The sequence below is a fragment of the Zeus faber genome, assembly GCF_960531495.2.
Source record: "Zeus faber genome assembly, chromosome: 17".
In the NCBI taxonomy this organism is placed as follows: Eukaryota; Metazoa; Chordata; class Actinopteri; order Zeiformes; family Zeidae; genus Zeus; species Zeus faber.
The window spans coordinates 4621827-4634104 of NC_137204.1; the positions used below are offsets into that span (position 1 = coordinate 4621827).

The 12278-nt window shown below is 40.3% G+C and overlaps 1 protein-coding gene across 8 annotated transcripts in view; it reads left to right on the top strand.

The window, feature by feature from the left end:
• The window catches only part of pam (peptidylglycine alpha-amidating monooxygenase), a 69049-nt gene extending 58342 nt beyond the window's left edge, over positions 1 to 10707 (top strand). For 7 of the 8 annotated variants that reach the window (XM_080018515.1, XM_080018518.1, XM_080018519.1 and 4 more), the window contains 6 exons: positions 6938 to 7056; positions 7513 to 7609; positions 8147 to 8200; positions 8800 to 9114; positions 9301 to 9360; positions 9925 to 10707. In XM_080018515.1, coding sequence (XP_079874641.1) covers positions 6938 to 7056; positions 7513 to 7609; positions 8147 to 8200; positions 8800 to 9114; positions 9301 to 9360; positions 9925 to 10106 — 827 coding nt within the window. In that variant the 3' untranslated portion in view covers positions 10107 to 10707. Of the gene's footprint in view, positions 1 to 6937; positions 7057 to 7512; positions 7610 to 8146; positions 8201 to 8799; positions 9115 to 9300; positions 9361 to 9924 lie in introns of those variants that run through there. The other variant, XM_080018522.1, reaches the window with a different exon arrangement.
• The last annotated feature ends 1571 nt before the right edge of the window (positions 10708 to 12278 follow it).

Genomic DNA, 12278 nt, shown 5'->3' on the forward strand with positions numbered 1-12278 from the left:
TCTCCCATTGCAGAATAGCTGTGCCATGATAAACATTTCTGTTTCCTGCTTTGCTATCATGTAGCGCGATCTATAGATAAAATCAGGATCCAGTTTCTTTGTACATGATTACTGGTCAAGTCTGCCATTTTCCTTTTCGCTCCTGGCCGCATTTTCAGGTAAACTCCAGCGTCTTGTCCATTGCTACTTATTCATAATCTTCATCACCAACCTCAAAGGACTTCATTACGTCATTAACTAACTCGCGTTGTAACAACAACGTATTGTCGGTCTCCTCCGGTGCTTTTTGAAAATATTTGTTTAATTGTCGCATTCAGGTAGAAATGTGCTGTTTGAAATGTTCTCCAAGTCTGGGATAATGCCTATCAGATTCAGCATCACTATCGTTCTCGGCGTCACTGTTGGAGAACTGACTATCATCGCTGAAAATGTAGTCCAGTACGAGCTGCTTACACTGACTTGGACCTATCGCACTGGTCAGATTAAGGTCAGCGATTTGATTTGGAGCTTCCACCACCTGCTTCTCGTAATCCATAACAACATGGGTATGAACATTGTAACAGACAAGTGAAACCGAAGGCTTATAGTCTTCTGTTTACAGAAGTGACGTCAGCTTTCCTTCTCCGCGGGTTACACCATCTACACAATGTCTCCGGGTGTGTGTAAAAGAAGTACGATTTAAAGGTTGAACTCTATCAAAACCATTTCACATTGTGACTTCACATCACATGGAATATGGGGGGATGATCTTCACCTAGATGGTCCCTTTAAGGGAAACGATCGATCGGCATTCACGCTGTTCAGCATCTCGGTGAGTGAACTGTGTTTCCCCATGTAATCTAACAGGAATATTTAACTCGACGGTTTAACATTTATCTACTATTTATAAATCAAACTCTGTTTTGAAGTTATTAAGCAGTTCCTCCAAAGGTTCTTAGAACTCCTTCTGTGGCTGAGTATAGTTTTCGGTGTTTTGTGAAACGGAGCACGAGTTACAGTTTTAAGAGTTTCCATTAAATGCAGCATCAGCTCAGGTTGTCTGTCTACACATAGCAAAAGGTACGCAGTCCACAAGGTGCAAGTCCCTGGATGCGAATGATTTCCGAGAGACGACGCTTGGACTTATATAACTTTGAATGATGATGTCACAAAGCGCCCCTCTCCGCAAATTAATCACGCCAACGTTCTTCAACTTCTGGTAAATTTGCAACAGATTTCCACTATATTCTGCTCCAAATGTGCATCTATATTGATCAAAGTCAAAACAAGATGTTTGAAACCTCCTGGTTCCAACGAGGCCTCAACCATGTCTGTGCATACTGCGGTTGTTGTGTTTCAGATACTTTTAGCCTGAAAAATGCAGATAAAAAAGAGGATTTGTAATACTAAACATCTGAGCAAAAACAATAGGGTTCCAACCCCCCCCAGTTTGGTCGTGTTAGGTAGACCCGATTTTGTCATGGCCGACATTTCCAGTGTTGGGCCCGAATATGAACCTTGGGAACGACGAATGGGTGTCTCTACCACATGAAGTGTGACATAATCGGTGACTATCCCGACGAAAGGTCTACAGTAGCATGTCCGATTTTTTTTGTATTTTCCTGCCTAGTCTGGAATAATTATACAATTCCACCTGATAAACCGCGATCAGCCATAACATTAAAAGCACCACTAACAACCACTAATATTGTGTAGCTCCCTCTCGTGCCGCCCAAAAAGCTCTGACCCATCGAGGCATGGACTCCACAAGACCTCTAAAGGTGTCCTGTGGTATCTGGCACCAAGATGTTAGCAGCAGATCCTTTAAGTCCTGTAAGTTGTGAGGTGGGGCCCCCATGGATCAGGCTTGTTGTTCCAGCAAATCCCACAGATTTTGTCCTATAGTAGCTCTTCTGTGGGATCAGACCCGACGGGCTAGCCTTCACTCCCAAAGTGCATCAATGAGCTCATGGTTGTCCTTCACAACCGGTGAACCGGCGACAGGGTCAGCCTTGTCCTTCATTAGACCACTTTTGGTAGATACTAACTAGGACTGTACCCGAACTCCAGAATTTTCAAATTCCAAAGTAATGGTACTCTATAATAAACATATTTCATAGTCAAAGCCATATTTCTTGGCATTAGAACAAGTTTGTATTTCATTATAGACAATTAATTCTGTTATATATGAGGTTGAATTGTATAGTTCTTCCAGACTAGGCAGGAAAATACAAAAAGCCCTGTGGGCTGGACCCCTAATCATAAATATAGCTGCAGGCAGCAATGCACGGGGTCCAGGTTAATCGCATTAGTCAGAAATTACTTCTGAGTTCCTGTGAAAAGCAGCATCACTTCCTATGGAGCTGAATTACAATTTTCCAAGTTCCCATGGAACGCAGCATCGGCTCCCTCTCGTCTTCACCCGGCGCAGATCCTGCACAAAGCAACCAATGTAAACCAATGGACTCTAGACCACAGCGCACCACGTACTTCGCCCCATGCAGATGCCCCGCAGAGACCCTGCACATACAGTGGGGCAAAAAAGTATTTAGTCAGCCACCAATTGTGCAAGTTCTCCCACTTAAAAAGATGAGAGAGGCCTGTCATTTTCATCATAGGTACACTTCGACTATGAGAGACAGAATGGGGGAAAGAATCCAGGAAATCACATTGTAGGATTTTTAATGAATTAATTGGTAAATTCCTCGGTAAAATAAGTATTTGGTCACCTACAAACAAGCAAGATTTCTGGCTTTCACAGACCTGTAACTTTTTCTTTAAGAGGCTCCTCTGTCCTCCACTCGTTACCTGTATTAATGGCACCTGTTTGAACTCGTTATCAGTATAAAAGACACCTGTCCACAACCTCAAACAGTCACACTCCAAACTCCACTATGGCCAAGACCAAAGAGCTGTCAAAGGACACCAGAAACAAAATTCTAGACCTGCACCAGGCTGGGAAGACTGAATCTGCAATAGGTAAGCAGCTTGTTGTGAAGAAATCAACTGTGGGAGCAATTATTAGAAAATGGAAGACATACAAGACCACTGATAATCTCCCTTGATCTGGGGCTCCACGCAAGATCTCACCCCGTGGGGTCAAAATGATCACAAGAACGGTGAGCAAACATCCCAGAACCACACGGGGGGACCTAGTGAATGACCTGCAGAGAGCTGGGACCAAAGTAACAAAGGCTACCATCAGTAACACACTACGCCGCCAGGGAATCAAATCCTGCAGTGCCGGACATGTCCCCCTGCTTAAGCCAGTACATGTCCAGGCCCGTCTGAAGTTTGCTAGAGAGCATTTGGATGATCCAGAAGAGGATTGGGAGAATGTCATATGGTCAGATGAAACCAAAATAGAACTTTTTGGTAAAAACTCAACTTGTCGTGTTTGGAGGAGAAAGAAAGCTGATTTGCATCCAAAGAACACCATACCTACTGTGAAGCATGGGGGTGGAAACATCATGCTTTGGGGCTGTTTTTCTGCAAAGGGACCAGGACGACTGATCCGTGTAAAGGAAAGAATGAATGGGGCCATGTATCGTGAGATTTTGAGTGAAAACCTCCTTCCATCAGCAAGGGCATCGAAGATGAAACGTGGCTGGGTCTTTCAGCATGACAATGATCCCAAACACACCGCCCGGGCAACGAAGGAGTGGCTTGGTAAGAAGCATTTCAAGGTCCTGGAGTGGCCTAGCCAGTCTCCAGATCTCAACCCCATAGAAAATCTTTGGAGGGAGTTGAAAGTCCGTGTTGCCCAGCGACAGCCCCAAAGCAACACTGCTCTAGAGGAGATCTGAATGGAGAAATGGGCCAAAATACCAGCAACAGTGTGTGAAAATCTTGTGAAGACTTACAGAAAACGTTTGACCTCTGTCATTGCAAACAAAGGGTAAGGGCTTTAAAAAATCAGACAATGTGATTTTCTGGATTTTTTTTTTCTCATTTTGTCTCTCATAGTCGAAGTGTACCTATGATGAAAATAACAGGCCTCTCTCATCTTTTTAAGTGGGAGAACTTGCACAATTGGTGGCTGACTAAATACTTTTTTGCCCCACTGTATACAGTGGTGTGAAAAGGTGTTTGCCCCCTTCCTGATTTCTTATTTTTTTGCATGTTTGTCACACTTAAATGTTTCAAATTAAAATATTAGACAAAGATAACACAAGTAAACACAAATGCAGTTTTTTAATGAAGGTGTTTATTATTGAGCTGAAAAAAATCCAAACCTACATGGCCCTGTGTGAAAAAGTGTTGCCCCGCCCCCCTGTTAAAACATAATTTAACTGTGGTTTATCACATCTTTGGAAAGCTGAGTTCAATTTCTCTAGCCACAGCCAGGCCTGATTACTGCCACACCTGTTCTCAATCAAGAAATCACTTAAATAGGGCCTGCCTGAGAAAGTGAGATAGACCAAAAGATCCTCAAAAGCTAGACATCATGCTGCGATCCAAAGAAATTCAGGAACAAATGAGAAACAAAGTAATTGAGATCTATCAGTCTGTAAAAGGTTATAAAGCCATTTCTAAAGCTTTTGGACTCCAGCGAACCACAGTGAGGACCATAATCCACAAATGGCGAAAACATGGAACAGTGGTGAACCTTCCCAGGAGTGGCTGGCCGACCAAAATGACCCCAAGAGCACAGCGACGACTCATCCAAGAGGTCACAAAAGACCCCACAACAACATCCAAAGAACTCCAGGCCTCACTTGCCTCAGTTAAGTTCAGTGTTCATGACTCCACCATAAGAAAGAGACTGGGCAAAAATGGCCTGCATGGCAGAGTTCCAAGACGAAAACCACTACTGAGCAAAAAGAACATAAAGGCTCATCTCAGTTTTGCCAGAAAACAACTTGATGATCCCCAAGACTTTTGGGAAAATATTCTGTGGACTGACGAGTTTAACTTTTTGGAAGATGTGTATCCCATTACATCTGGCGTAAAAGTAACACAGCATTTCAGAAAAGGAACATCATGCCAACAGTAAAATATGGTGGTAGTGTGATGGTCTGGGGCTGTTTAGCTGCTTCAGGACCTGGAGGACTTGCTGTGGTAAATGGAACCATGAATTCTGCTGTCTACCAAAAAATCCTGAAGGAGAATGTCCGGCCATCTGTTCGTGACCTCAAGCTGAAGCGCACTTGGGTTCTGCAGCGGGACAATGATCCGAAACACACAAAATGGCTTAAGAAAAACAAAATGAAGACTTTGGAGTGGCCTAGTCAAAGTCCTGATCTGAATCCGATTGAGATGCTGTGGCATGACCTTAAAAAAGCGGTTCATGCTCGAAAACCCTCCAATGTGGCTTACAACAAGGGTGGCCCAACCAGTTATTAGGTTTAGGGGGCAATCACTTTTTGACACAGGGTATGTAGGTTTGATTTTTTTCCCCTCAATAATCAACACCTTCATTTAAAAACTGCATTTTGTGTTATCTTTGTCTAATATTTAAATTTGTTTGATCTGAAACATTTAAGTGTGACAAACATGCAAAGAAATCAGGAAGGGGGCAAACACTTTTTCACACCACTGTATACAAATTGGATGATGTCACAAAGCACCCTGCTCCACTACTTCTCCACTCGAGTCCCCCGCTCCTCCAACATTCAGCTACTACCAGTAGATTGGCAACGGTTTCATTAATTACTGCTCCAAATGTAGATGGATATGTATCAAACTTGGACTACAAAATGTCTGAACTGCCCTGAATCCAACGACACTTTAGTCGTGTCCGTGGGTTCGGCAGTTGCTGTGCGTCAGGCACTTTTAGCCGGAAAAATGCGTAGGTTAAATATGAACAAAAACAATCGTAATAAAACATTTACTACTGATGATGATAATAAATATCCCCTCAGGAAGCAATATGAGGGTCCAGTTTAGTCGTTTTCCATACATATTACAATTTTCCGGCTTCTGTGAAACGCAGCACAAGTTACAAAAGTTACAAACACTATGGACTTATGTCTGGACCAATCACCGTGCCCTTTGTCACTGCATGTTGCTTTTCTGGCGTTGAGTTTAAATATCCCTGAAAGACGGTGTTTTAAGAATTAAGATCGTTCCTGGATGACTCAGTGCGGACACAAACGGTCCTCCAACGGTTCTTAGAACTTCCTGCGGGGCAGGAGCAGCATTTAATAAAAAGGGTAAATATTATACTAATTTTATATAAATGTATCATATAAAGTAAGTAAAAAAGTAATATAACCTGTATGTGTGTGTGTAGATATGTGTGTGTGTGTGTGTGTGTGTATTCAGTATGTGTCTGTGTGTTCAAGAGATTATTTATCACATACATAAACATACGGTCATACATATATGCAGTGAAATGTCATGACACCCGGTGATTACGCACAATAAGCTCTATAAGCTCTAAAAATACAAAAAAAATAAAAATAAAATGTGCATAATCAACACAAGGTGCTCGAGCAGGCAGCCGCAAAGGGAGGCGCCACAATCGTGATTCTGCGTTCTGTGTATGTGTGTGTGTGTGTGTGTGTGTATATATATATATATATATATATATATATATATATATATATATACGCACAGTATTGCAAATGATGATTTGACATCCCCTAGTCTGGCGCAGATCAACAGTGGAGGGAAGATAATGTTTAAATCTCATTTTCGGCATCCATTGTTTCGCCCCTGCTTTGTACCCTCTGTGACTGCTTCGATATTTCGGTAATGTACTGCATCGAGTCCTTAGTGCAGTTGTGCACTGAATGTTTATAATGTAAGTTTTCTGTTTTTTGGATAGCTTTAACTTTTTTTTTTTAAGGTCTAAACCTTTCCCCCCATTGGACTGACTTTCTTTATAGTAAGGCATTCAGCAACGTGCTCAAATCAGTTATAAATGATGGCATCCAACATTTAAGATACAGATGAGATATTTACTTATCTTCACATATTTTTGCAAATATTTCTCCCTTTGGTCTACATGCAGGCGGTTTGATCTACGCTGTGAATGGGAACTCTCCGATTGGATACTCTGCTCCTCCCAAAGGCTTTGTGATCGACTACTCATCTAAGGACATTGTGGACGTCTTCAATCCCGTTCAGCAGGTAGATATAGCCTCACCATCTATTTATGGTAGGGATACATGGAAAGACACCATTACACATTTCAAGACTTTTTTATTTGTCCATCCCAGGTTATAGGATTTGGTAGGTATGGGTGATCACAGGATCACATGTCACATGTCTACAGTGGTGCTAAGATGTTATTTGGTCCATAGAACAAATTTCTTCACTTCTCTGTATCTAAGAACATGGGAAGTCAGTCTATTTGAGCGGCTGGGCTGTGACCTACCACCTATGAAATCTTTGGCACAGCCCAGAGAGTGTGCCACATAGAGATGGAAAATCTGAATTCCATATAATTCTATTCTGATATTAACAATCCCTCCAATTCAAAGAAATAAGAGCCTGGTCCTGTCTGCTACAGACACTTATTGCAATTTCTTCATCAAAACTCTCATCATTTAGTTTAGTATTAAATATATTTGTCTTCCTTTCCAGGAGTTTGAAATGCCCCATGATCTCGTGGTAAGCAAGGACGGTAGTGTCTTCGTTGCAGATGCAGGTTCTTCCTCAGTCTTCAAGTTCACCTCTGAGAGTAAGTGAACTTTCAGTTTGACAATGTCGTATTCACAGGGCCACAAACAACTTAAGTCCATAATTGTGTTCCCAAATTTATTTTCGAGGCATGAGTTTTTTCGGATCATGGATCTAAATCTATTTGTTCTAATGAAAGTCAGTGTAGGTAGCTTTGTAATCAACTTTTATGTCCTACTCTGAGGTAACATTTGCTTTTACTCCAAGTCAAACTTTCAACTTTCTTGGACGTGATAAGTGTTTTGTTTCATGCCCTTTATTGCTAAAGAGTGCATGTATAAGTTCTTTGAATTAACTTAAGAAATAAAAGTAAATCAGGTATTGCGATATTAGCACATAACACAATTATTCATTTACTAGAATTTACGTATAATTTCACCGTAGCATGCTGTCTTTTCTCAAAATGTCTAAATGGTCAAAGAATATAACAAGCCCAGGATGAATTTGTGAAGAATTTTGTTTTCACCTCTTCAAAATTTAGAAATATATTGAATACCTTCGAATGGTCCAGTTATTTAATTGCATGTGTTTATTTTAGAGTCGCTCCATCGCTCCGTCAAGAAGGCTGGAATTGAGGTCAGAGAACTTGAAGGTAAGTCTTACACTTACTTAACCCCAAATTAAGTACATTTTCTTAATGGTTATTTTTATGTATTATTTACTTTTTTTTTACTGTATTTGAGTCACTTTAGCTTGTTTTGCTTGTATGTATCTACACAGTTGAGATTTATCACAAAGATTAAGCATTTAAAATGCTAACATGACAATTGATAATCCTTTCATCTCTAAATAATATATATATATATATAACATAAGATTTAAAGAAATTGATTCTGGCCAATACCTAGTCGACCCAAGTGTTTATTATTTATTATTGGCTATTCCCAATAGAATTGCTTTGAAAATGTCTAAATATATAACTCCATATCATACTTAACAATTATTTTTTTATTTTCCTCAATAATTATACCACTTTTGATAAAATGAATGAAATCAAAAGTTATCAAAAATAGATCTGGAGTATCCCAACCTATGCTTTTAAACAGCAACAGAAAGCAACAAGTAAGGTTTTCAAGGCATTTGTCATGGTTTAGAAACACTGTAGTGAAACAACAAAAGGAAACAACCTTAAATCCAAGCCAAGTTTTCCATTGACGATAAAAGACCACATTTTCTACCTTTTTGGTTTAGAAATCGAGTCTATGGTCCAAACCAAATTGAAACCCCTCCACAAGGTTTTGCTAGAAGCGGCTGCGGCTACCCAGCAAAAGGCAGCTCCAGACCCCGAGAAGCTGCCTAACTCTCCCCAAGCCCAAGCTCATCATCAACAACAGCAGCTTGAGGAGGAGGTGGAGAAGAGGAAGACGATGGGGAAAATGGCCAACCAGAGCGCTCATCAGGGTGTTACCTCATCAGCCCTGATTACCAGCCTTCTGCTTGTCCCCCTCGTATTGGTTATTTCTATCGCGGCCTTCATCCGCTGCAGGAAAACCAGAGTGTATGAGGGTAAGTGTAAGCTCTTCCTGGTGTGAAAAACTAGAGCATAGACAATATGATATAGAAGGGCCGCATATGTTCAAAGCACCTCTCAGCCTGTGAGCCACAGGTTGGTCACCTGTGAACTATGAGTCATGTTTTAGATAGTAGTTTTGTTACTTAAGCACCATACAGTCTAAATATTTCTCCTTACAGACGGATTTGAAGTGAAACCAAACACAAATTCTGCCGGAGGAATCTTGGGAAAACTCAAAGGTAAACAATTATATTTTTAGATGTTTATATTATTAAAGGCCACCTACAGCTTATTTCACTTTCACTGCTTTTCCCTAAAGTTTTCTTCAAGCAGAAGAGTTGGGTTTGTAACTCCACGCTTTAGTTACATATGGTCAATCAGCTATAAAGGAATAAACTGGGATGTTATTTATTTTTTATGACCACATTTTTAGTAGAATATTTTATGAGGAACAGAAAGGAGAAACATTCCAAAAAACATCAAAGTAAAACAATAAACACAATAGCAAGCGTCTGTTGCATTATTTTTCAACCTCTGAGCTTTTCTGCGGCTTCAGGGCTTTGGGCTCAGAGCTTTCTCGCAGCTTTAAAGATGAGAAAACATTTATCTATCCACCAATATTTATCTTGCGACCATGGTTGCGAAAATATATGTGAGCGCATTGCATAATCTGATTGAGTGTGCATTTTGTGAATGAGGCCAAATGTTTTAATGGGGAATTGGTCACAAAAAACAAACCTGTACCTTAGCAGCGAGAAAGTTTGAATTTGAATTCACTCTCTCTGTCTGCCTTTTCTCTGCAGGAAAAGCAACAGGCAGTCTTAACCTTGGGAATTTTCTAGCTACCAACAAGGGTTACACCAGACAAGGGTTTGATCGTCTGAGCACTGAAGGGAGTGATCAGGAGAAGGAAGATGATAACACCACAGATTCTGAGAACGAGGAGTTTTCTGCGCCACCACCTGCCACTGTCTCATCACCCTAGACCCCACCATACAATCCCGACAAGCCTTCAGCTGACTTCCTGTCAACTAACTCTCCGGTCATTTGGCCAGAATGTGTTTAATTTATGTGGAAGTGTCTCGTTTTGGCTGCCAAATGTATTTATTCCCATAAAAACTAGTGTCTTACTTAAGTCCTACTGACTGCTTGAATTATGAGTTTAGGTTAAATATTGGTATATATTTAAGAATTAATTTGTTATATCTTATTTTAATAAGGAAGAGCAATGAGTGCTTAAACATTTATTTTTCTAATTATTAATTTCTTCACAAATATCTTCCATGAACTGAGATGAACTGCATGATGACATTATTTCAGTTTATTTTCTCTTAATTCATTTTCATTTTGAATCGTTACATTTGTGGCTTGTCAGCTTTGTCTTTCAACATCTGTTATTATAAAATGTGCCACAATTTGCTATTATTATCTATTATATCTATCGTAATATATGTCTGTGTGTATATATACAGTATATATCATTTAAGAGTTTTCCTTCAGAGGTGGGTTGTGTTTATCTATTGTGACATGTTGAGCTTTTGCTGCAAAAATACTATTTTCAGTAATTTTTGTGTAATAAAGTGTCTGCAAAGCATTAAACTGTCTGTTTTTTGGACCAAATTTTATACCGTAATACCAAATGGCATCATATGGTAGCTCAGTTGTACCAGGCCAGGCTTCTTAGGGGTAGGTCAGAGTGAAGAATAGCAGAGGAAGTCACAGGGCCTCTGGCTGATCTGTTGTTTGATGATGTCTCTGGCTCTGTCATTGATAAAAAGAAACAAGGATATGTTTCTAAATTTAGTGGCAGGTCAAAGTGTTAAGCACAACAGAGGACGGCACAGGGGGTATACCCCTGGAGCAGGGGAGAGGGATTTAGCTGACAAGGGTGGAGGTACCTCTGATAAAACCAGCGGTTGGCATAATGCTGACGGTGAAACTTGGCTCTGAATATCAGAAGTGAAATGTGATGTATCACACCTGGCGGAAAAACCCAAATATGGGGGACCAACAGAACAAAAAGAGTAGAATGATACTCAAATAGACCTTTATGGAGGGCAGAAATTTTAGAGAGACGACCTTTCTTTGAAGATAACTGGCTTGCTTGTAACTGTCTATCCATCTACATGAAATACATGTCAGGGAGCAACGCCGCACCCAGCCGCAAAGGGGCCCGCCTCAAATCTCGGGCTTGCTACGACCACCTGGCATTTTAGAAAAATCAAGTGGCCAGACTCACTCTCACAGATAACAAACTGCGCCTGCAGATCTCCACCCTCAATCAACGACTGCAGCACATTTAGCGGCTGCGAAGGGGACTTGGTAAGCTTTACCACCAAAAAGTTGTATGAAGGTTGTCATTTGGTAAATTTTTTCTGTTTATGCCACGTAAAAGACGGTTTTGCATGTTTTTATCCATCACAAATATTATCGCGTAAATACAGTTTTTTTCTGATAACCAAATATGACCGCTCCACTGTTTATGCACAGCAAACCCCACATCTGTATTTCTCACATAATTCACTGCTCACCACAGTTGTTATGTTATAGCTTTATTTCTCATACTCGTCACAGTTGTTGTGTTATGGTTTTATTTATTATACTCATCACGGTTGTGTTGTGTTTTTGTTTCTTATACTCACTAAGTTGATGTTTTATAGTTTTGTATATTCACCACAGTAGTTTGATTATACACCCACTTACATGTACATTTATGTGCCACTTGGTTGCCTACATTATATCCTGCATGCTCATTGTTACCACGTATAATCCACATGTTATCCAGCATAACCAGCGTTACTACTTGTAATGTTTTTATTAATCCTCGTTACTTTGTTAGAATGTGACTTTAGAAGTCACAAAGGGGGGAATGTTGTGGTTAATTAGTAACCTGTTATGGTTGAATTAGTTACCCCACATGAAAAACCTACTATATGTTCTACTAAATCTGATGCGATAAAAACCAAATTGAATGTATAAAAAATAAAACCTTTAAAAATGATCTTTGAAATATAGTACACCTTACAGCAAGGAGGCGGCGCCAAAGTCCAATTAACCCTATGACCACCCTAGAGGATGCCAAAACCTTCCACAATACAGAAAGAAACTTATCTCACAAGGTCAGACAAAGGACAGCCAGGATTGGAGAGTCAGCAAA